Source organism: Equus quagga, chromosome 1, assembly GCF_021613505.1.
Source record: "Equus quagga isolate Etosha38 chromosome 1, UCLA_HA_Equagga_1.0, whole genome shotgun sequence".
NCBI classification, from domain to species: domain Eukaryota; kingdom Metazoa; phylum Chordata; class Mammalia; order Perissodactyla; family Equidae; genus Equus; species Equus quagga.
In genome coordinates, this window is record NC_060267.1 from 76,674,826 (window position 1) to 76,698,882 (window position 24,057).

The window sequence follows — 24,057 nt, forward strand, 5'->3', positions numbered from 1 at the left end:
AAACCCCACTCCTATTCTGCAAAGGGGGAAACTGAGGCCCAAAGGAGCCAGGACTTGCCCTGGGTTGTTGGCAGCAGGTAGAACGCCTCCATATGTCCTCGCCCCTCTGTCTTGTATGTTTCAGGGGTTACCTGGACCTGTAGGAGACCCCGGCCCCAAAGGCAGCCGGGTAAGTGGGCCTTGGCAAGTGCCACACAGGTGGGGCCCTAGATGGGCATTGCCTGTCCCTCCAGTGGGCCTGATGGGAGGTCAGGGCTGGAAGGCCTCCCCCTGTGGTCTCTCGGGGGGGCTAGAGTCGAGGCGCTCCCACCGGCATGCTCCCAGGAGAGCAGAGGGCCCGGTGATGGGGGACCCTGAGCCAGGTAAGCCATCTTGGTCCCCACGGCTGGGCAGACTGGGCCACAGAGGTTCTGTGGGGGCTTGGCCACGGTCTGGCTGCTACAGTCAGGCATTTTCTTGCTGTGCCCCCAGCACATCCCAAGGGCTGGGAACCAAAGCTGGGGCCACTTTGTCTGTCCTTGGAATCTTCGGAGGCCTCTCTCCTGCTCCCGACTGAGGGCTGAGGGACCACCCTTTGTGGAGGGCTTCGGCACCCGGTGGGTGGTGCTGCCCAGGCCTGGAGGCTGCTGGAGCGTCTGATCTCCCCTCCTTCAAGGTCCCCGGAGCAAACCCTGCATAGCCAGCAGGCTCAGTTTGCCCATCTTTGCAATGAGAGTGATGTCCCTCCCTAAGGCTAGTGTGTCACGGGGGTACCAGGAAGTCGGAAACAAGTACTGCTGAGGGGGACCACCGGGTGGGCTCCCAGGCAGGCTGTCGGCAGTGGAGAAGGTTCTGGGTGAATTGAATGGGAGCAAATGGAGTTCAGAAGACAAAGAGGTGATCTGGTGGAACCCTCTCTTCTACCTACAAGGGGACTGGGATCCTGGTGGGGACCCGAGGGCCCCAGTTCACACTGCATGCCCAAAGTGGAGCTGGGATGAGGACCCGCTTTCCTGAGGCCTGGGCTCACTGCTTCTCGAAGAATGCTCAGCAAGTGGGTCACACTGTCCTCGGTCAGGCCAGGTCCGGTGTGACATGTTCTCTGCTCCTGAGCCAAAGCTATTTATGGCCACAGTCTCAGCCCTAATCCCTGGGACTGACTGGCAGCTGTTAGGAGAGTGTCTGGGAGGTGGGTGAGGGGGTGGGTGGGCAAGCTCCCAAGGACCTGATGATGGTGATGATGATGGTGATGATGATGGTGGTGATGATGATGATGGTGATGGTGATGGTGATGATGGTGATGATGATGATAATGGTGGTGATGGTGATGATGATGGTGGTGATGATGATGATGGTGATGGTGATGATGATGATGGTAATGATGGTGATGATGTTGATGATGGTGGTGATGATGATGATGATGGTGGTGATGATGATGATGGTGGTTATGGTGATGATGATGATGGTGGTGATGGTGATGATGATGGTGATGGTGATGATGATGATGATGGTGATGGTGATGGTGGTGATATGCAGGGACTGAAGAGGCTCCTGTCCTAGGATGCTGAGCCTCCCTCCCTCTCTGTTCCCACGAGCTGTGGCCCAGAGAGGCTTTCTGAGCCCAGAGAGAAAGTCTTCTCAGTTCCCCGATCTGCCAGGAGGACTGGAGAAGCGACACAGGCTAATGACGTCTGGGGCTGCTGCATGCTTGTCATGCTAGCGGCATCTTGAGGCCACAGGTGGAGAGAGAGCTGGTCTGGCCCCAGCACAGCCCTCTCCAGGGTCACAGGGCCCTGAGCAGCATGGCTGAGCCGGGGCCGCTCACGCTGCCCTCCCAACCCTGTCCCACCACCGGCTTCATGTTTATCAAGTAGGGAGAGCGCAGGCTTTGGGGTCGTGGCAACTGGCTTTGAGACCTGCTCTGCCGTTAACCAGCTGTGGGATCTTGGGCAAGTTGCTGAACTTCTCTGAGCCCATTTTTTCACCTGTACATCTGGGATATAAGCCTTGGTTGGAAGGATCAGTAAATGTCGCTTAAGATAATGGATATCGATCACGCTGGATGCCAAGAAGGAGGCTCCATGACCTCTTGACCTTAGAGGGAAGGAGAGACGGTTGTGAGTCTGTGAGTCTGTGATGGTTGCATGTCTGTGGGAGGCAGTGTAGCAAAGTGGTTAGGAGCCCAACCCTGGGCTCAGGGGAGAAAGTGGTACATCCCTTTAAGGGATGGTGCAAGAGAGTGCTGGGGGGGCACGGAGGAGATTGCTTCTGGCTCAGTGTGTCGGGGATGCTCGCAGAGGAGAGGGCATTAGAGCTGGGCTGGAAGGATTTGCCCTGCAGGCCTGGGGGTGGGAAGGGCATGCTGGCGGAGGGCACAGCACAAGTAAAGGCTGGGAGATGGAACGTCAGGAGCATTCGAGGGGAGGGTGCATTCCCTTGTGTGTCCAGTGAGGGGGACAGCTGCCATCTGCAGGGTGCTTGGGAGGGCTGGACACGTGGCACACACACCCACGCCAGGGCGGCAACTGCTGTTCCTGCGGTGCTTGGCGGCCGGTGCCGGGGGGATGAGAGCCCACGTCCAGGGCCTTCGAGGCCCTGGAAGAAGGCGTTACAGAAGCCACGGGCGCCCGCCGGCCTCCCGGGCATGGGTGGGACCTGGTGCCAGGCTAGCATCTAACCCGGGGGACAGCTTCCTTCCCGCAGGTCCCGGAGCCCCCGGCGCGGGGCGGGCCTCCTCCCGCGAGCGAGCGCCCGTGCCCTTCCCTGGCGTGAGGGTATGTGCCTTTGGACTACATCGTGGAAGCCAGCACCATGCAGTCCATGGGCATATACACTTGCCTCAAGGCCTATGTCATCGAGGAGCCGCCGGAGCACTGCTACAGCGAGGAAGAGGAGCCGGGCGAGGGAGGGCGGCGAGGGGGCGGGCCAGCCAGACCACCCCGTGCAGCCCCCCTGACCCGCCCCCTGCTCTTTCGTAGGGTTACATTGGACTCCCAGGGCTCTTCGGCCTGCCAGGGTCCGACGGAGAGCGAGTGAGTATGCTTCTCTTTCCCACCCACCCCCTCTGCCAGGTGCAAGCCTGGAGAAGTCAGGGAGTCCCTCCTGGAGGAGGTGCCCTTGAGTTGAATAGGAGTCCACTGTGGGGACCAGTCAAAGCACAGGCCTTCCAGACGCGGGCAGCACGCGCAAAGGGAAGAGCGTGTGCAAAGTCAGGGCATAGAAAAACTCTGCGAGTTTGACAGTCGACACGGTCAAAGCGCTGAGTGTGAGGTGGGAAGAGGGGAGACGAGGCTAGAGGGAGTGCTGGGCCGAGTTACACGGCCCCCAGGCTGAGGTCAGAAAGGGGCTCTATTCTGAGAGCACGAGGGGCTGCCCATGGGCTTTCAGCAAATGAGAAATGGGCCTGTTTTGGACATCTCAGATCCAGGGTCTGCAAACTGTGGCCCGTGGGTTCTGTAAAGTTTTATTGAACACGCCTGTGCTCAGTTGACGCGTTGTCTGAGGCCGCTTTCGCTCTCGGTACAGATTTGAGTAATCATCACAGAGACGGGATGGCCCACGGGCCTATCCTCTCCATCCCCTCCCAGCATGAGCCCGTGTTTGGGAACTGAACTGTAACCTCATCGACAAGCTGGGTATAGAGAATCTAAGGAAAGCAGAAGGAGCACTTATTGAACACCTACTGAATACCAGGAGCCCTGGGCGCTTTCCTTGGGCAGTTCCCCAGCTCAGGTCCATGCAGACCCCAGCTCTCTAGAGGGCAAGGACCATCCATCCGATGTGCACGTAACTGGCGCCCGCTGTGTCTGTGGCCCGTCCCCTAGGTCCTCTGTGACTTCCTCTTGCGGGTGGCTCTGGGGCTGGTTTGGGGCGATGCTGGTTGTCCCGTGCCCGAACTGCATCCTGACCTCTTCCCTGTCTCTCCCCCTGCAGGGTCTGCCTGGCGTTCCTGGCAAGAGGGGCAAGATGGGTAGGCCGGTAAAGATTTTCCGTGTCTATGATGCAGACTCTATGGGTGAACTGGGCCTCCCGCTGGCCGCGCTGCTGTGTCCACCCGCGGCCTGCGTGTTCTCCGCTTCTCTCTGCTTGGTCGTTGCTCTGCTTTGAGTGTGTGGGGCTGTCGGGCCTGGTGTCCTGCTGCCGGAACACGGCGTGGCTGCTGCCTGGCTGGGGCTGCGGCTGCGTGGGCGCCGGCCCCCGGGGGGCTCCTCTCGCTGTGTGTGCCGCAGGTGCTCTGCCGTGCCCTTCTGTGTCTGGGTCCTTAGTGTCCACGGGCCTGCTCGGACTGGGGGATCTCGGCCGGACAGGTGACAGTGCTCCTGTCTCAGAAAACACGCAGTCTCCACATGGTCTTGGTGTCACCAGTTCCACTGGTGCACACACAAGGCCGGAGGGCAGTGGGGTGTGGGCAGGCCCGCAGCAGGGGTGCCCCCAGGAGGGGCTCAGCAGGAACCCCCAACATGCCAGCTTTGCCCGTGACTCTCCATCATGGGAGGAAATCGTGTTTCCCCTTGTCTGGGTGTCTGCGGGGCAGGAAGAGACAGCCAGGGCCCAGAGAAATTAGGTAACTGGCCCACGGTTTCACAACGAGTGACTAACGGAGCCAGGATTCTAACTCGGTTTGTCTCCACGGCTTCTGATCTCGGTGGTGCATCAAGGTGGCCTCTCGGGTTCACTGGTCGGCGATAATGTAAACATGGATTCCTAGAATCTTTCCTGGGGGGAATGTCATTCATTCCAATGACCTCATATTTACAAGGGGAAACTGAGGCTCCGAAGGATGGGGTGGTGTGTCCAGGGCCCCGCAGCCAGGCAGAGAGACCCAGGACTGTGACTGAGCCATCCTTCTTTCAGACGCAGCCCCTGGGTGGCTTAATGGTCTCTGCCGCTGCCCTACAGGGGGACCCCTGGACCTGGAAGCACCATCGGCTCCGGGTCTGGGCCCCCCTTTGCTTGTGGTTGATGGAGATGGGACTGTGGGGAGGTTAGAACTGGAGAGGTGGCTGGAAGGGGGCCAGCAGCACTCAGGGGTCCCCGGAAAGGAGGCCATCTGTGATTTGGGGGTTGGCATGCGTGTTCGCGGGCACCTTACCTGTTGCAGTGTAGGGATCTAAGCCCTCTGGGGCCGAGTGGGGGTACAAAGAAGAGCAAGATCCAGGTTCTGGCTTCAAGGAGCCGAGCGAGGGGCGCCTCCCGCTCAGACGTGGGTCTCCCTGTGGCCGAAAGCCCCTCCGGGCCTGAGGTCTGACGCTTAAGATCTGGACAAGGAGTGGCACCTGAGGCTTCTGGCTTCACGGTGAGGACCTGGAGTCTGCAAGGGCTGGGCTGGCCTCTGGATCTGCTCCTCAGGCCAGGTGGCCTTGGGCAAGGAGACTCATTCATTCGTTCATTCATTCATTCATTCAGTGAATATGGAGTGTGTGCTATGGTGTGCTTGGTGCTGAGCAGTGAACACACAGTTCCCATTCTCATGGGTACACAGACCATGATTGAATGCTGGGGGGGGGGGGTGAAGAATGAATGATTGCATGTCAGACGGTGCTCAGTGTTAAGATGAAGCAGAGTAGGGGGACTGAGTTTTTGGAGTATGGGCTGTTGAAGAAGTTGGCCCAGGAAGTCCTCCTCACTTCTTGAAAAACCTGAATGAGGTGAGAATGGGAGCCATGTGGCTCTCTGGGGAAGAGCATTCCAGTTTGAGGGGACAGCAGGTGCAAAGGCCCTGGGGCAGGAGCATTATTGGCTGAAATTCTCTGAACTGTGGTTCTCCCAGCTGAGAAACAGGGATAATAGCTTCTAGCCCGTGGGGTCCTTGTGCTTGTCACATAATAAGTGCTCGACAAGTAGTAGCAGTCATTGTTCCTATGTGTGGATTCATGGATGGCTGAGGCTTTCTGTGTGCTGTGTGACTTCGAGCCAACAGCTTCACCTCTCTGGGCCTGTTTTCCCAAAGTTTCAGTCGCAGAAGGGGGCCAGTTGACTGAATTAGATGATCTCATCTGGGCCCTGTCCCATCACTCAGGTCCGCCTCCAGTGCCACCCGTGGGAGATCAGCCCAGACTCCATCCTGGGAGTCTCACAGAGGCCCAGGCCTTGTCAGCGTACAGATGAGATGGAGGCTCAGAGGGCAAATGACCTGGCCAAGGTCTGTGGCTTCCCAAAGTCGGAGCTGGGTCAGAATGCAGCAGCCAGAGGGGCACCTCTTGCCCCAGATGTGGGTGTGGGTTCCAGAGTCTTCTGAGCATGGAGGAAGCCAGACCTGGGAAACGCTGGGTGTGCATGACTTCTTCCCCACCTGCTGCGACAAGGGACGTCCCCAAGGCCGTGCCTCGGCTGTCCTCTTCCAGCCTCCGTCTCCCCTTTCCTGCTCCCGTGGCCCCGCCATCGCCTCCTTCCTGCCTTCCTTGTTTTCTTCTTGGAGCTGAAAGAGCCGGGCAGGCAGCCCCGGGTCTGAGATGCTCAGCACCGTTGTCCCATCTGCACGTGAGACGAGGCCACTCACTCATTTCTTGTGCCATAGAAATTTCTGGAGCACCTCCTACATGTGGGGCCCTGGGGATAACCTGTAGTCAAAACAGAGCCCCCGAAGCGAGATGGATGGAGGCGCCTCTGTCTGCGTGCTGTTCGAACTGCATGGGATTCCCCCACTGATTCTTTGAGGTCAGATTGCTTCTACCTATTTTCCGGATGCTTAGACCGTGGCTGCGACAGTCAAAGCCTTTTACCCAGAGACTTCCCACGGTCTTGTCAGCCGTCAACCTGCGACAGCTCAGCTCTGCTTCCTGGCTCTGTGCCTTTGACCTCCTGAGATGCCACCGTCTCCTCCGTGATGGGGTGTCCCCGGCACTGGGGGGTCAGGTGTGGGTGGGAGGAACTGTCCTCCCTCCAGGCTGACAGCCCTGTGGCCTCACCGTCCCCTGAGGGCTCTGAAAGTCCCCTGGACTCTGGTCCAACCGCCGTGGCCAGCAGTGGGCCAGCTCTGTGTGGGGTGGAATTGAACGTGTCCGGAATACGACTTCGTGTCCCCGAGTGCCTGGGGCTTCATCTCTTCCTCTGCCGGGCCTCCGAGTCCGCCGTGCCCTCAGCCCGCACGCTCCCTGAGCCGTCCCCCTGCCACCAGCGTTCCCGAACCCTCCGCCTGCCTGATGGGCTGGGGGCTCCTTCTGTGACGGCTTTTCTCTTGTCCAAGTCCAGGGCCGGGCGGTTTCTGGGCGCTTATTAACGAGAGGAAATGTCGGGAGAATGAGCTGAAGTGCTCGTCCCGGATCGCAGCCGGCCTCGTTTCTGGCGGGGCCGCTGCTGATTCTGCTGTGGTCCGTCTGCCTCCAGCAAGCAGGACCTCAGGCCCATGCACACGGCCTCCTTGCTGCCAGGTTGGAAGGAGGGTGCGTTGGAGTCTTCTGCTGATGGGAGCCGAGAAAGAGACAGGAGAGGTCAGAGTGCATCAGAGCTGCAGGAATGGGAGGGATGAGCTGGCCCAACCTCCATGTCGGATGAGCAGACATAGCTCAGAGAGGTTAGCAACGTGCCCAAGGTCACACAGCAAGTCGGTGTCGGAGTCAAGACTCGAAGCCAGGACCCTTGCTTGCTAGTACGGGGTGCTCTCCACATCACCCTTCTCCTCTCTGTGCTCACATCCTCAGCCTTCAAAGGAAAGCTGAGTCTACGGCTCTCTTCTCCTCTTCACGTCACCTGCCAGAAAGAGAAATGTGCTGTGGTTCCCTGAGGACGGGTCCAAATGGAGGATGCTGCAAACTTGCTGGAGCTGGAGGGATTTCTCCTGGGCTGTCCTGGCTTGTTTGGGGCACGGCACAGTGGCACTCAGAGCTGGGGACCAGGCCCTGCCTCCCAGACAAGGCTCTCTCACGGGGGCTGGGAAGATGCTGCCGTGAATTCTGTCGGGCGCTCTGTGAAGTTGCTGTCAGCCTGCTGGAATGCGTAGCAGGGCCAGCCGTTGCTCACGGCTCCTCTCGTGGCCTCCGGCCAGGCCTGCCAACGCTGTTCTTACGTAGTGACTCAGGCAGGCAGACCCTAAAGCTTAGAGGCCCAGCCCTGGCCCCAGCTCCCTCTGTGTGTGGCTCAGGGACAATTGGGACTTGCCCAAGGCCACACGCCCGCCCAGCGCGCAACGGGGCTTCTGCCTTTTGACTTCAAGTTCAGAGCTCTTTGCATTTCTCAGACTGAGGGGAGCAGGGAGCAAAGTGGGCTCCACGCAGGGGAACTGAGGCCAGACAGATGAAGGTCTTAGCTGTGTGATGCTGGGAGCTGGGGCTGTGGTCCCCAGGGTCCCAGACTCGAGCTAGGGCTGTCCCAGGGCTGTTGGTGACCCTGGAATCCCGGTGGGGACTCTGCCTGCCTCTCTCCTCCTTGTTCCCTGAGGTGACTCTTCTTGATGGATTCCCTGTGGATTTCAAAAGGGCAGGGTAAAAATATGCGCTGCATCGTGAGAAACAGGTACTGGGGACCTCGGGGGCCTCTCCGTGTCAGCACGCATCTTCTGGAAAAGAGTACGGGCTGGTTCAAGCGCAGCAGCAAGGATGCAGGTTAGACGTGTGGAGGAACTTCCCGACTTTGGAGAATTTAAACATCGTCAAGAGGTCTCTGAGATCCTTCTGGCGGCTCTTCCCAGAAGTTATTAAGTATTCCCACTGTTGGTACAAACCCTAACTAGCGGGTGATGGCACGTTAGGCTTTACCAGGGGCTGGATTCCAGCATCGCACCTCTTCTTTGGCCCAGCTCTGCCAGGTGAGTTGGGCAGGACTGACCATTCTGCAGGCCAGGTTGCTGAGCCTTCCGGACATCAGCAGGACTTCTGATCTGGGAGGCTGTGGTGTGCCCTGTGCCTGCATCCCACCTTCTGGAGCAGACCATCGGGGCAGACACTGCCTGGGGGCCAGGCAGCGGACGAGCTACCCCTCCGAGGCCTCCTCAGCCCTTGCGTCCTGCCGTGGGTGTGTGACAAGGACTGCCCCTGTCTTCATGTCTCATCTTCGGAATTGCTGTAGCCGAGAGGGAATGTGGAGCCGGGTCTCCTCCTGGGCCTTGTTCTGCCCAAAGCCCCGGGCGTCCCATTCCCCAGGGAGGCCTGACCTCGGGGAAGCGGGGAGACCACGTGGCTGGGGCCCCGGCAGGGCGCCCAGCTCATTCCTCGGGCTTCGGGCCAGCCTGCAGCCGCCAGGAGCTCAGGCCTGCGGGGAAAGGTCCCGCTGCTGGCCAGGCTGGGAACGCATGTCATGCACGGGCGGGTGTGGCCAGACAGAGGGAAGCTGCCAGGGTGGAGGTGGGGCCGCGTGCCCAGCTCGGTGACCCCCTCTCTGAGACCCAGCCGGGCCGAGCGTCAGGGTCAGAAATGGGCTATGTTGCTCAGGATGAAGGGGTGAGGCAGGCCAGCGGGGTGATGGGGACTTGGGCCTGTTTGGGGCCTCAGTCTCCCCACTGGGGCAGTGAGGTGTTGAATGTCAGGACCAGCTAGGGTCTTTCCATCTTGGCCCACCTATGGTTGTTCCAGTCAAAGCTTTGTTCCCACATTTTTAAAGCTCCTGTCTTTTTTTCCAGTCATTGCACTTTTAATTACAAATCCTAGATTCCCAGAAGTCCTCTGCTGGACTCCTGAAGGGAGGGAGACTGCGGATGGAGACAGGGGTGGGTCCGTGAGGCGACCACGCACATACAAGCAGACGGGTCCTCAGCGTCAGGAACGCCTTTCCCTCTGGCGCACGAGCCCGGGGCTCGAAGGAGCCCGCTGAGAGACCACAGGCTCTAGTCCATTCTGCGCGTTCACTGTCCAGTCATAGCTAAAAGAACAGGTTCTGGAGTCAGACTGCCTGGGTTCAAATCGCGCCTCTGCTAGTCCATTAGCTGTGTGACTTTGGACGAGTGATCTAACATCTCTGGACCTCTGTTTCCTCGTCTTTAAAATGGGGCCACATCTCACTGGACTATTGGAGTTTGCTGTTACGGTCACTCTTATCATCCCACTATGGTCACCCGTGGGCGATACGTGGGCTGCATTTTGTCTACACAAGTGCCTCCCTTCGGGATTTTGACCCTTCTGATGGTCTCTCCCTCGCTTATACCTCAGGGACGTGCCTGCACATGGCTGCTGCCTCCACGGGCTGGCAAGGGCTCGCCCTCCATGTGACATCTCGGCTCCTCCTCTTACTGCTCCGCAATGCCCAGCAGAGGACACTGAGGCTCAGAGAGGCCCGTGGGTGGTGGAGCCAGGACTGGCATCGGGTTGCTCTGGTCCGCAAGCCTAGTGGGGGAAGCGAGCCCAGCAGTTGGGTCTGAGAGGAGTTCTCGAGCCAGCCTGGCGTGGCCTCCGAATGCAGAGCCACACGCTCTAGAGCTGCCCGGGGGCTGCTGGCTGTGAGTGGACGGGCGCGGCAGCCAGGCTCGGTGCCTGGGGGATGCTGTCAGGGTCAGCATCTTGCTCCGGCTGGGAGGCAGTCCTGTGCCTACCCCAAGGGGCCCCTTCCTCCCAGGCCTCGTCTAGGGCTTGGGCCAAGCTGAAAGGGGTCTTAGACGTTACAGCCCCCAGCCTGAGCTCGACGCAGGGTCAGGCCAGGGTCTGCCCGGGTGACACAGCCAGGCTGGAGGCGAGCTGGGGTGAGTGGCCAGGCTGTCTCCAGACGCTGGACTTGGAGCACGGGACTCCCAAGTCCTGCCCCTCGTGGGCCATGTGGAGTCAGCCAGATGCCCAGCTGGACAGCATCCCCCTCGTGCCCCGAGAGGGGTTGTCCTCCTCTCCTGCCAGGCCCCCTGCCCCAACCTCAGTGCCTTTAGAAGTTTCCCCTGACCACAGCCCACCCGGCTGGTGTCGCCTGTCCCAGGAGGAGAGGGATCCACCGTACGGCATGACGAAGAGGGGCTGGATTGGGGTGAGGCTGGAATTTGCCAGGAGAGACCCCAAGGATGTGGGGAGAGGAATCTTAGATGGGGTCAGGAGTACCCCACAGAGATTTGATCTGGACGTGGGCCTGTGCACACGCACACACATACACACACACCCCTCTGCCACCCTCTGAAACCAGTCGGGCACACATTCGAGCAGCTTCTGCATGCCGGGATCTGCCCGTGCACAGCTCACACAGACACGGCAGAGTCCAGAGAGGTGGGATCTGGGCCCAGCTCTGCCACAAACTTGCTTTTTGGCTTTGACCAAGGGACATTTCCTCTCTGAGCCTCAGTTTCCCCATCTGTCACATGGCACTGATAACCTTGCCCTCAAGGATGGACGTCAAAGGCAAGTGAAGTTGTGCCTAAGAAGTGACCGGCTTGGTCCAGATCTCCTTACAGTCGGGCACCACGTGATGACAGTCTGGTCAAGGACAGACCCGTACATGACGGTGGTCCCGTAAGGTCAGTCCCACGCAGCCTGGGTGTGTAGCAGGCTGTACCATCTGGGCTGGATGGGTACACTCTAGGATGATCGCGTAACGACGAAATTGCCTAACGACGCATTTCTCAGAGGACGTCCCCGTCGCTGATGGACGCATGGTTGGAAGACGTCCTCGTCTCCTCCGTTCAGTGTCTGAATGAGCCACACCTCCCATAGGGTCCATGTCATCTCCCACCTTTCTCATCCAAGAGGGCTTCCTGACAGAGGAGGGATGTGAGGGGAGTAGGATTGCCCTGGTGGTCCAGGGGTTAAGATTCGGCGCTCTCACCACTGCGGCTGGGGTTCATTTCCCAGTCAGGGAACCACACCCCCCATCTGGCTGTCGTACTATGGAGGCTGCCTGTAGCTGTGATGCTGAAAGCTATGCCACCAGATCTCAAACCCCAGCAGGGTCACCATGGTGGACAGGTTTCAGTGGAGCTTCCAGACTGAGACAGACTAGGAAGAAGGACCTGGCCACCCTCTTCCGAAAAAATTGCCCATGCAAGCCCTGTGAACGGCAGTGGGGCACCGTCTGACATAGTGCTGGAGGGCAAGAGGATGGCGCCAAAAAAACCGGGCAGGGTTCCGCTCTCTTGTCCGCAGGGTCATTAGGAGTGGGAATCCACGCGATGGCACTAACAACCACAAGGTTTGCAGGCTGAGGCAAAGCTCCAGGCCTGGATGCACACACGTCTCGAGGTCTCTTTGCTCAGCCAGGATAGACGGCGTAATTGGTTTGGGTTTAGTTTTTAGGGCTGATCTCCTCGCTGGATTCCCCAGGTCGCTTTAGAAACCAGAAACACAGCCATCCTCCTTGAGGAATTGTTACTGTTTGAACAGCTCGGGCATCCACTTGGTCGGAAAAACATGTGCTTGTTTTTCATTCAATTTCCCTGGAAAAACAACGATTTGAATTCAGGAGGGGAGGAGAGCAGGTTTCCCTGAATTCCGAGCGCGAGGACTGTCTTTTCCTTTTGAAGTCCGGTGGCGTGCTCTCCCTCTCCCCCGGCCCCCGGAGGCATCCCCACAGCCGATGTTTTTCCAGCTGCCCGTCTCCCCAGAGAGTCTGGAATGGGGTCAAGAAGAGGTGAGGGGGCCAGTTCGGTGGCCTGGCCTCAGAGCTGCCGAGACACTTACCTGTGGCCGCCGGGCTGATGTTCGCTGGTGGTGTGACCTTGTGCGATCTTGACACTTACCCTTTTGGAGCCTCACTTTCTGTATCTGTAAAATGGGGATTGTGATTCCAAGGGGTGGTTTTGGAAGACCCCGTCACAACCATAGAAGGTCTGAGCTGGAAGATGCCTCAGAGGGCTTCCCTTCTTTGACCAGTGGGGAAACTGAGGCCCATGGGGGAAAAGGAGACTCTTAAGACTCTCAGCGAGTCAGCGACCTCTCCAGGCCTAGAGCAGCTTCCTGACTCTGCTCTCCATTTGGACTAGGGCTTGCACTGCGGGGTTGGCGTTTCCACTGGAGAGCAGGGGACAAGGTTCTTTCCAGAGCTTCTGAGCAGAGAAGAAGAGGGTTCTCTGGCCAGGGGCCCCCCGCCGTAGCCAGTCCTTGAGAAGCTCTTTACATGGGGTGTTTGTTGAGGGCACAGGGGTGACGTGGGACCCCACTGCCTGCCCAGATCCCGGAGCCAAGGAGCGAAACAGCATGGACGTGTCCTTGTGTCCCCTGGGGGTTGGATCAAAGCCGCCCCACAGGCCCAGACACTCATGTGCAGATGTTTTCTCTCTCTCATGCCCTCAGGGGTTTCCTGGAGACTTTGGGGAGAGAGGCCCTCCTGGACTGGACGGAAACCCTGTAAGTATTTCACGTTTTTAAAGAGATTCAGAGCCAGCCCTGCGGGTTTCAGGAACCCAAGCTTTGGGCTCAGAAAATGGGGGTTCAATCCCAGCCCCGCCACCTAGCTGTGTGCCCTTGGACAAAGAGCATGACTTCTCTTGACCCCAGGCTCCTGGCTGCTACGGATGCCCTGTGGCCCCCCAGCAGAGCCCCCCAGCCCACTGAACCCACTGAACCCACTGATCCCAAAGCCCCGGGCTGTGCCCCATCCCTGAGGACTTCAGAAGACCCAGGGGTCCGTCCCCACTGGGGCAGCCAGGGCTACTGCCATCTTAAGAAGCATCAGAAATGTTTACGGGACGACAGCAGCCTGGGAAGCAGATGGTTTGCAGGCCTGTGTGGAGAGAAGAGCCGAGGCGGACAGAAATCTCCAGCACAGGCGTGTTTATAGAGTTTGTAAATAATTGGAGGCCCATCGAGGAGCCAGGTCAGCCCGCCCCCGAGGAGCTGAGCCCGCCTTTCCCTTCCTGTCCTGGGCTCAGGCTGTGGTGGGACAGGAAGCTCATTCTCTGCCTGGGGGTGCAGGCCACGTCCAGAGCTCTTCGGAACACTTGCCATGTCCCCCATCTCTCCTGGGGGCTTCCCACCTGAGCAGCTGTGCCCAGCTGTGCCCTCTAGGGAGGTGGCCGCTGGGTCCATCATCAGCCCCTGATGATGTGCTAATTTCAATTTCACGAATGCTCCCTGACACGGATCCCACTGGGGCTGAGCCCCCGCCTCGCTTGGGGGCCTAAGCCCTGAGTTTTAATCTTGCTGCACCGCTTGCCAGGCGTGGAAGCTTGGACAAATCAGCTCGCCTCTTTGAATGGCCTTATCTGTAAATCAGGGGGCGGGACCAGAATGCTCGCTCCAAGGGCGGCTGTGTGGATGGAGTGAGGGGGTGGGGGCAGGGAAGGGGTTTGGTCCATGACAAGTGTGCGCTGGACGGAGCTGTCATACACAGGAGGGAGTAACCCGGCATGTGTCCTGCCCTCGAGGAGCTCATGGCTGTCTCCCCGGCCCATCGCACAGGGTGGAGTGAGGTGGCTGGAACTGAAGAGGTCCCAGGGGCTGTAGAAGAGGGAGAGAGGCACAGGGAAGATTCCTGGGGACGATGACATTGGAATTGGGATGAGGAGAGAGGCGAGGGGACATTCCAGGTGGAGGAAAGAGCCGGCAAAGGCACAGAGGGGAGAAATCAGGGCCTTCCCTTCCGCAGGTCGGTTACTGATTAACCCTTGTAATACATGATGTCACCCTGGAAGTCCCCTTGGGGAGGGACGGGGGTGTCTGTGTACTCATGGCCTAGAGGAGCAGAAAGTGGACCTCACGTGTGGCCCCAGCTCTGCCACAATGTTGCTGAGTGACCTTGGACAAGTCACTTGCCCTCCCTGAGCCTCAGCTCCCTGGTTGTAAAGCCAAGGCTGTTTCTCGCCTCTGCCCCTTCTTGATGGCTGTAGTAATGACAGCCCCCTGTCTGAGCAGCCCTGGGATTGCACAGAGGGAGGAAGACAAACCGCTTGGAGGATGTGGGCAGTTCTCATGGATATTCACCCTTGCTAGGCCCCCTGTTTTTATTCCTGCCTTTGCATTTTGAGCTTGACCCAAACCCCTCTCCCCTCTTTTCTGGAGCAAGCAGTTGAAGGTCCATTTTTAGAGATGAGGATAAAGGGAAGCGCCCACTGCAGCACACACTGCCTCGTCTCCTGACTCCCAGACGAGAGCCCTCTCCAGCATCTCAGAGGCCCTGGGAGGCCGAAACCCTGGAGCTGCCTTCTGGTGGTGGGGGGCTTCTGGAAGGGTCCCCAGCGTCTCCTGGCTGAGAGAGGGAGGGAGGGAGGCCTGCCCGGTGACTCTCAGCTGGGAGTCCCCGCCGCTGTGTCATTTCCTTGCACTTGACCTTGGGCCCGTCGCTTGAGCCCCGCAGCGTCAGTGTTTCCCTCTATCCCTGGAGATTGACGTCTCCTGGGTGGAGCATCCTGCACATCTTTCTTACCCACATCAGGATGCCACCCATCTTTTCACGCTGACAGTGGGCAGGTACTGGATGTGGGAAATCCAGCCTTCCCCTTTTACAAATGTGGAAAACTGATGGCGGAGTGGGGACAAGGTCTCGTCCCAACTCCAGCCAGGCTCAGGAGAGCCACTGGCCAGGGACAAGGAGTGGTCAGCTCCGAAGGATTCCGCCAGGTGCCCGCTTGAAGGACAGTGTGGAGGGAGAGGCCCTGGAGGGAGACAGGGCCAGTAACCGCTTTGATCTCTGTCTGCAGGGAGAGCTGGGCCTGCCAGGACCCCCGGGAGTCCCCGGCCTCATGGTAAGTACCCCGATGACTGGGGAGGGGAGGGGAAATGCCAGGAGGCAGGGTGTGGGGAGCAGGGGACGAGTCTTGCTGAAAAGGCCCGTGTCTCATCAAACCTCAGGAGGAGCTGAGGGAGCAGGACAGACCAATCTGGGCAGGGAGCTGAGGGAGGCAGGCCCTGCTGTGTGGCCTCAGGTGGATCCCCTAGCTTGTCTGAGCCCCTTTCTTCATTGGTTAAATGGCGGTGGGTGCTTGGAGCATGGGACTGCCCATGTACTTTCACACCTGCTGCCTGTCCGCTCTGCAGGGAGGTCTAGGCAGGTGATGGCACGCCCATTCGACAGGTGAGGCGCTTCAGGTCCAGAGGAAGGAAGTGACTGGCAGAGTCGCTGAGGCTCCGGGCCACGTTGGGCTGTCTTCTCCATCTTTTTCTTCAAAGCACTGACTTTAGAGCCAGGCCACCTGAGTTCAAGTCACAACTCTGCCACATCCTGGCTGTGTGACCTGGGCCAAGTCACTTAGCCTCTCTGAGCCTTAGTTCCTCAGCTATAAAACAGGGATGATATTAGAATCCTCCTGGGGAGATTGTGAGGATTAAATGAGGTGTCACGTGTACAGTCCCTGGCAGAGTCTAGCACTGTGGAAAATATTGTTATATTAACTATTGTTATTACTTCCTGGCGTGCCTGGGACTCAGAGAGGCTTGTACACAGGGAGGTGGGAGGCAGTCTGACCTCTGACTCCATCTAGGATGGGGTAGGCCTGGTGGAGCGGTTCTATTAGCCAAAACCAGGACCCCCCACTGGGCCTTCCAAGGGTGAGCCTTGACCTTGGGGCAGCCCCGAGGGCTGGTGAGAGGCCCTAGCCTGGGAAATGACTCCAGGAGCTTTCCCGAGGGTCTGATGCCCTCTCTGCTCCGTCCTCTGGATCATTCCTCATGGGGCTTGAGTCTGGGGGCCGTGGAGGGACACAAAGAGACTATTCCATAGTTTGACAAATGGGCTGCCAGCTTTGGCCACTCCAGCAACTGTGCCAAGAAATTCTGCTCAGAGGGAGACTGGAGGAAACCCTAGGGGAGCAGGAGGGCCCATTGTTCAGGGGATGCCAGGCCTGGGAGGAGGGCCCGGAGGCCCCCAGTGACAGTCTGCTCCAGCTCAGGTGGACGGGAGCAGAACCTGGGTGGAGTCGGGTCGGAGGGTCAGATGACCTGTGTCTGAATCCTGGCCTCGCCGCCTTCTGGCTCTGTGGTCCTCAGTTATGGCCTCACTTCCCTGAGCCTCAGGACCCCGCTGTAAAATGGGATCATTGTGCCCACTCTTATCAGGCCATGATACACAGTCCAGTCCAGTCCCGTGGGCAAGAGGGCAGCTCCTGGAATCAGATGCCTGGGACCACAGTTCTGAGCAGATTTCTAAACGCCCCCGGCCTCAATTTCTTCATCTGTAAATGGGGATAGTATTGGTACCTAAGTTGGAGGATGGTTGTGAAAGTTTAAAGGAACAAGTATATATAAAGTATCTAGTATATAGCAAGCACCCGGAAGTGCTAGTTATAATAATAGTAGTTGATGATGATGATGATGACGATGATAATGATTTCACACACACACACAAGCTATTTGGTGCCTGGTAGCGGCTGTCAGGATCGCCACATTGAGAAAGATTTCAAAGTCACATTGGAATTCAGTGGGAAAGGGTGCTGCGATTGATTACTGATGTCTGCCTTGGCTCGGGATGAGCAAGTGTCAACACGCAAGTCACACATTTGTCATCACTGATGTCCTTTGCTGAGCACCTTTTTGGACACCAGGCGCTGACCTAGATGTTTTGGAAGAAGAAGTATCTGCAATGAGAGTTAGAGAAGCTGAGTTCCTGGGGACCTCTGAAGTCTCCCAGCCCAGCCTTCTCTGGGCTCAGCAGGAGTCCCTTCTGGAGCGTCTTGGTCATAAGGTCGTTCAATTCCAACTTGAGCGCCCTGGTTTCGGAAGCTCCCTCCCGTTTTCACAGTGCTCCCATTGTGTAAGATTTTCTTGTGGCTTTAGCCCGAGTCATCTCCCGGCCCCTGGGAAAGGCTGTGGAGATGGAAAGATGGTCATTGTCTCTTCTCCCCAAGCTCCTTCTTCAGGCGAAACGCCAAATCTTTTCTGAAGGGATGTTTACATATCCTGGCTGTCATCCTTGGCACGTGTTCTCATTTGTCATTGTCTCGGCGTCCACTAGGTTGGGTCGTGAGAGAGGCAAGAATATTGCTTGGCCAAAGACGTGCAGATTCTGGAGACTGACTCCATCACAGCCCTTGGCCCTCCTGACTCTTTGCAAAGCTTCTTCCCACCTAGGCTCCTCTTTCCTCTCCACACTTAGGGTTGCCAGATAAAATACAAGGCACCCAGTGAAATTTGAGTGTCGGATGCAACATTTAGAACACACTTATACTAAAATATCATCCATTGTTGATCTGACATTCAAATTTTAACCGAGCATCCTGTATTTTTATTTGCTCGCTCTGACCACTCTTCGCCGTATCTCTTAGGAGAGTCCCATTTGGCAGATGGGAAACCCGAGGCCCTTGGTCAAGGTCACACACAAAGCAGGAGAGGCTGGAGGCTCGATGGGAGCCCAGTCTCCCACCTCCTGGTCCGGGGCCTCCTCTCCCCGCTCCCCTTCCGAGGGCTCTGAGCTGGAGGTGCGCGCTGGGCATGCCTCCCTCAGTTTGGGGAACAGCTACTTCTGTGCCTCCCCCAAAGCTGGAAAGGGAAGGAATTTTCTAACGAGGAGTTAAAGGGGATAAGGGATTGCGAGTCACCTATGGTCTTCCAGAGGATGTGGGTTTTTTGCTGAGCAAATGGGAAGTCCACATATTGATTATCGTTTTAGTGGCGAGTCAGATTTATTCAATACCTTCTGCCTAGTCAGCTGCAGCAATTTGCATGCAGACAGGAGCCGAAGCTTCCCCTGTCCCCCGGGGTCCTTGCAGCCGGGAGGAAGGGCGCGAGAGGACAGACTAACATTGACGGAGCATCTGTCTGCCCTGCGTGTGCCTGACATGCATCAGGCTGGGGGAGCCCGGTCACCCAGACGGGGAGGCTGGGGCCCGAGGTCACCAGCTAGGGACTTGCAACCCAGGTCCATGTGCTCTCCTGCAGCCTCTGAGGGGAACTGCCTTGAAACAGCCCCCTTTGAGTACTTGAAACCCTTTGTCCGGCCCTCAAGAAATGTGTGCCTGATTCCAGAATCTGCTCAACAGAGAAAATTTCTGCCTTTTTCTTTGTGAGTGACACAGAAGGAATTTTGGCTCCTCCATTTAATGAGGCCCAAAGAATATGTGATCTGGCCAAAACCCAGCATGTGGGGTATAGTGGACAAGTCCGCCATGTTGTGTCACTTAACGATGGTCTGGCTTTGTTTCCTTGACTATAAAGCAAGGTCAAGAACCCCCCTAACTGACATTTACTGGGCCCCATGCTAAGTATTTAATTATCACAGCAAACCTTCGAGGGTAGGAAGTGGGATTGCCATTGCACAGTGAAGGAAACCAAGGCTCAGAGAGGCTGAAGCACCTGCCCAAGGTCACACAGCCAGTAAGCTGGACTTGGGCCTGTGTGCGCAGCTCCCACTCTTCACCGCTGCGCCACACCACCCGGCCAGCTCTAGAGGCACGACTGCTGTGCTGAACGGAGGCGGCAGATGCGCGAGAATGTGGACTGGGCAGCGCCAGGGGCTGTTCTGGGTGAAAGATGGTGGTTAGCAAGACCACCCAGGCATTGAGCCACTTTTCATGAGCTCCTCCTCTGGGCCACGGGGCAGGCAGTGGCCACATCGACACACACATAAGTGGTCGTGACAGCAGGGGCCTGACCTGGCCGCGAGGTCTGGGCAGTGAGGCTGATGCTGCGGGTGGCGGAAGGACGAATGGGCATTAACAGCATGAGCACAGGGCAGAACACTGGGTGTAGGAAACGGTGGCCACATTGTCACAACTGGAGGAACTGCAGGGCAGGAAGGTAAGATGTGTGAGAGAAGGAGTGGGGCCCTGCCAGCAAGTCTGCCCTGAAGGGTGGGCACCGGCACCACCCAGGTTTTCTTTGGGGGCCCCTGGAGAAGCCCCCTGGCATAGGTCAGAGCGGAACTCACGCCCGTTTCTGAATCTGAAGCTGACCTCACGCACTGTCACTTGTGAGTGACTTCAATGAGGAAAGGGTCGTTTATTGGCATAAACAGAGTCAGTCAGGGCCAGCGTGCGTGGACTGTGGGGCCAGACAGACAGACAGACAGACAGACCTGGGTTCTGGTCCTGCCTCTGCCCCCTCCTCGTTGCTTGCTTCACCTCCCTCCCTCTGAGCCTCAGTTTTCTCATCTGTAAGATGGAACGGGACTAGGAATGGTGCTGACCTCCCGGGGCAACCCTGAGCAGCTGGTGAGCCCCCGAGCCTCCAACGAGGGTTTAACGGGACGTCAGAGTGTGGCGTGTGGTGTCTGGCATGCAGTAGGAGCTCTTTAAATGGTTGCAGATGTGGTTGGTCGTGTTCTCGGGGGGAGTCAGCGAGATGAAGGGCGAAGTGTATAGCGCGCTGTCGGGGAGTTGAGGTGGAAGGGGGAGCAGGATCCACACAAAGGGCATTACTCATTGTTCTTTCTTGTGGGGACATGATTTTATGTGTGTTGCTTGGCCAAGCCGCCCGCGGGGGCGTCTAGCGCAGAGCAGACTGCTGCCCTGTGGGCCGTCCTGGGGTGAAAGTGGCCTGGCGTTTTCTCCGTTCCTCCCCCAAATGCTTTTATAGCCCGGCAAGGGGGTCCCGCTGACATGGGGGTGACCTGCTCTAAATGAGCCGCCACCTTTTCCTCGGGTGTCCTGCAGCCACAGTCCCTTTTCCACGGATCCCTTGCCCCTTGGGGCGGGATGCCTCCACTGGCCCCTGCCCCTCATCCCACCCAGACCCCCTTGGGGAGGCCTGCAGAGGTGGGAGTGCGTGCAGGGGAGCATGGTGCTGCTGTGGCTCCCGGGGCCTGCACTGGATTTGGTCCCCACACCACCAGCCGTCCGCAGGCCTGGAGCGGGGACGAAGGCGCCTGAGTTCCTGGAGCTGCTGGCTGGTCCCCTGCCTACGCCCGGGCCCCAGTTGGAGCGGCTGCTGCGGCAGAGCCTGCTCTGTTTATTTGTGCTCCACGGGGAGCTCTGGGCGGGCCACCCCTCTCTCCCTTCCTCCAGCAAAAGAGAAGGGGAGAGGAGGCCGGCCCGGGGGCAGTTCTCCGCAAGGCTGGCTTTTCCTCTGACTCCAGCCTCTCCCCGGCCAGCGATCCTGGCTCCTTCACTCCCTTCTCTCCTTTCCCTCCAAAGATTACTTCACAATGGCCTGGAAGCTCTGGACACGGGCTGCCTGGTGGGAATCCCAGATCTGCCCAGATTTGCTCCAGCCCTAACCTCTCAGAGCCTCAGTTTCCTCCTCTGTAAAATGGGGATAGTCGTAGACCCATCTCTAAGGGCTGCGGGGAGGAGCCGTCGGTCTGACGCACGGCAAGCGCTCAGCGCAGTGTTCATGTGCCTGTGATTACCTGCTAGGCCGAGGCCGCCTTTGCTCAGTGGGAACATGACTTGCTGGGAACTGAAAGCAGCCATTCTTAGCAAAGGCTCCCTAGAAGGTTTGCTTTGACCCAATCAGATGGGGATCCTGAGGTTCAGAGACGGGAAGGGTTTGGCCCAAGACCACACAGCCAGTCCACGGCAGGGCCCCCGGCCAGACTCCAGCGTCCGCCTCAGCTGATTGAAGTCATTCGGGGTGGAGGTTGGGGGTAGTGGCAGGGTGCCACGCTGCCCACTGTGACTTTGGACTGTGAACTCTGCCTTTCCTCGTCTATCTCCTGGGGGGCGTTCCGCTGCACAGCCCCTCGGCCCTTCTGCAGGAGTAAGGCAGGAATGTGATTGCTCATTGTCTGCCCGCCTCCCTCCCAGGCATCTGCAGGCAGCTCAGACGGGAACCCCTTCTCCACCTCGGCCACCTGGGGCAGACTTTGTTCCTCCAATGCTTCAGGGCCCTTGCCCGGGGCCTCCATGGAGCCTGACTCAAGGACGTGGGAAACTGAGGCCCAGAGAGGTCAAGCACATCGATTGAGTTCACACAGCAGCCAGACACTTAGATCCATCACAGAGGAGAGATGAGCCCAAGGGGTCTGGTTTTGCTATAAGCTGAGGCGCTGGGAGGCATCACTGACCCCCATTTCATGGTTGGGGAGATTGAAGTCCAAAGAAATCATGGGAAATGCCCTGAGGCCCTTAGCTGGTGCAAGATGTAAAGAATCTAATGTGCCATAGAAAGATCTAATTTCTGGTATGAGATGCAGAGAAGTGGTGAGGGAGCAACAGCAACCAAGAAATGAACTTGAGAAAGGAAGTCTGTGAAATTTATTCCAGCTCTTCAGTGGAGGTAAACAGAATGAGGAGCATTCCTGATTCCAGGAGCAGCCCGGTGGGGATGCACCCTCAGAAGCCCAGCCCCAGGGACCCAGGAACCATCCCTCCCAGGCCGGCCTCTCACAGCATCCTCTTCTCTTTCTCTTCCCAGGGTGACATGGGAGTTTTGGGCCCGATTGGCTACCCAGGACCCAAGGGCATGAAGGTAAACAGGACCCACACCCCATTTGGCCTATTCTGGGCCTTGTCCCAACTGGGCACCCCCTGACCCATTTCAGGCCAGAAGGAAGGGTGCCCTGAGACAAGATTGGGGGAGGGGAGGGGCGGGGGACACTCAGGGAGGTGCTGGAGTGGAAGCTGGCAGGCAGGTCAGGAGCTGAGAGCCAGTCATACCTGTGTGTCCTTGATCCAGGCATCTTTATTTACAGCAGTCCTGGAGCTGAGCATGTCTGATGTGGTTCTGGAGCTCAGGGCACTGAAAGTCCAGCGGGGCCGTCACCAGGGGCATAGAAGCCATAATGGCAAACCACAAACTCAGTACATCCCTGAGTGGGATGGGTGTGCAGGAGAAAGATGGGCTAAAACTGCCAGGACCACGTTCCGGGATGACCCTGTTTGGCCAACACACATATGACACTGCTCATTAGGCCCATTGCCCCGTCAACACCCTTTGCCCCTAGATTTGTCCAGAGTGCTGTGGTTCTCGAGTCAGCAGCCCCTTCCCCTGCCCCTTCAGTCCACATCATCGCCCTTGGAGCTGGGGGTCATTGCCCCCTTGTGCAGATGAGAAACCTGAGCCCTGGGCTGGGGCATCCAGCACGGGGTCTCACAGCGAGTGAGTCGGTGGGTTTAAGCCGGGGGTCCTGGCTAGGGGGCTTCGAGCCTCCCTCACAGCTGGACCGCGGCCTCTGTCTTGCAGGGGCTGATGGGCAGCATGGGAGAACCCGGACTGAAAGGTGATAAGGTGATCTGAATACTCCCTTATTGCACTGTGTTTATCTGCATGCGACCCCTTCCGCCTCGACGCTGCTGCTGATTGCTCGCCAGGTCCACTCTCCTGCGCCCTCCCTGCCTCCCCGCGGGCCCCCCTAAATCTGTGCTCCCCAGCTGCTTCCTCGTAACTCTGGGCGGGGCTCAGACAGACGGTTCTGGGGGCACGCGGCCCTTGGCAGATAGAGCGTGGGGGACCACTGAGGCCAAGGTGGGGGTGAGGTGGAGCTGGCATCTGAATTTGGGGAGCAGAGCTGAGGCCAATGTCCCGGCTTTGACACCGAAGCCACGACGGAAGCAGAGGCTGGGGGTGGGGGGCAGAAGAGGGAGTATTGCTGAGATGATGGGCCCCCGGGGCCAGGATGGTGTGGGGTCCAGAGACCTCTGCCAGGCACAGGAGGAAACATCCATGTAAACCGCCCGCATTGGAATTGGGGGCCCAACCCCAGGGAGCACCTGGGCCGAAGATGCAACAGGAAAGCCAGAGGCTGGCTCCTGAGCTCCTGACCCGCTTTCCTCCCAGCTGCCATGGGGAGGCCACCCTTGCTATGTGTCCTCTGCACAGCCCTGCCACTGAACTCGTACTGTCTCACGCTGTGCCAAAGCAGAGCTGGGGGTGGGTCGGTGGGCCCTGGGGGCCCAGAGTGGGGCAGCACGTGGCCTGGGTCACACAGCACCTGAGTGACAGACATGGGTGGAGGGGCAATGCTTCTAGTGCTCTGCCCTGTGGCCACCCTCCTGCCCTCGCCCCTCAGTCTCTTGATAAACCAGGCACCCCAAAGGGTCTGTGGGAGGGCATTCGGGCAGCACCCCAGTTTCCACAAGCCTGCGAGGACCAGAGCCGCTCAGCTGCTCCCGTGGCCAGGCTCCTTGTGCACCTGTCTTCACATGCTCGGCTCCTCCTAAACCTGAGAGTCAGGAACAGGCACCAGTGCTGGGCCCCGTCGGAGTGCTCTGCTGGGATTAACCCCCCATCCTCCAACCCCCTGTGAGACGGGAAGCTTGCCCAAGCCCACGGCGCTGGTAAGTAGCGTCAGGATTTGAACCCAGGCATCTGGCTCCAGAGACCTCGACCACGAGGCAGAACTGAGGTCAGAAAGGCAGAGCTGATGAGACCCTCGGGGGCCACCTCCTCCGGTGCCTGTATCTCATAGCTGGCGAAACAGAGCCAACGAGGA

The 24,057-nt window shown here is 58.4% G+C and overlaps 1 protein-coding gene across 9 annotated transcripts in view; it reads left to right on the forward strand.

Annotated features, from left to right (window-relative positions):
* Window positions 1–24,057, forward strand: part of COL27A1 (collagen type XXVII alpha 1 chain) — a 144,543-nt gene that overhangs the window by 45,831 nt on the left and 74,655 nt on the right. For all 9 annotated transcript variants that reach the window (XR_006890740.1, XR_006890724.1, XR_006890723.1 and 6 more), the window contains 7 exons: window positions 125–169; window positions 2,958–3,011; window positions 3,913–3,957; window positions 13,110–13,163; window positions 15,455–15,499; window positions 22,041–22,094; window positions 22,809–22,853. Coding sequence is in view for 6 of the 9 variants with exons in the window: in XM_046676692.1 (XP_046532648.1) it covers window positions 125–169; window positions 2,958–3,011; window positions 3,913–3,957; window positions 13,110–13,163; window positions 15,455–15,499; window positions 22,041–22,094; window positions 22,809–22,853 (342 nt within the window). In the remaining 3 variants the exon portion in view is untranslated. The remainder of the gene's footprint in view (window positions 1–124; window positions 170–2,957; window positions 3,012–3,912; window positions 3,958–13,109; window positions 13,164–15,454; window positions 15,500–22,040; window positions 22,095–22,808; window positions 22,854–24,057) is intronic.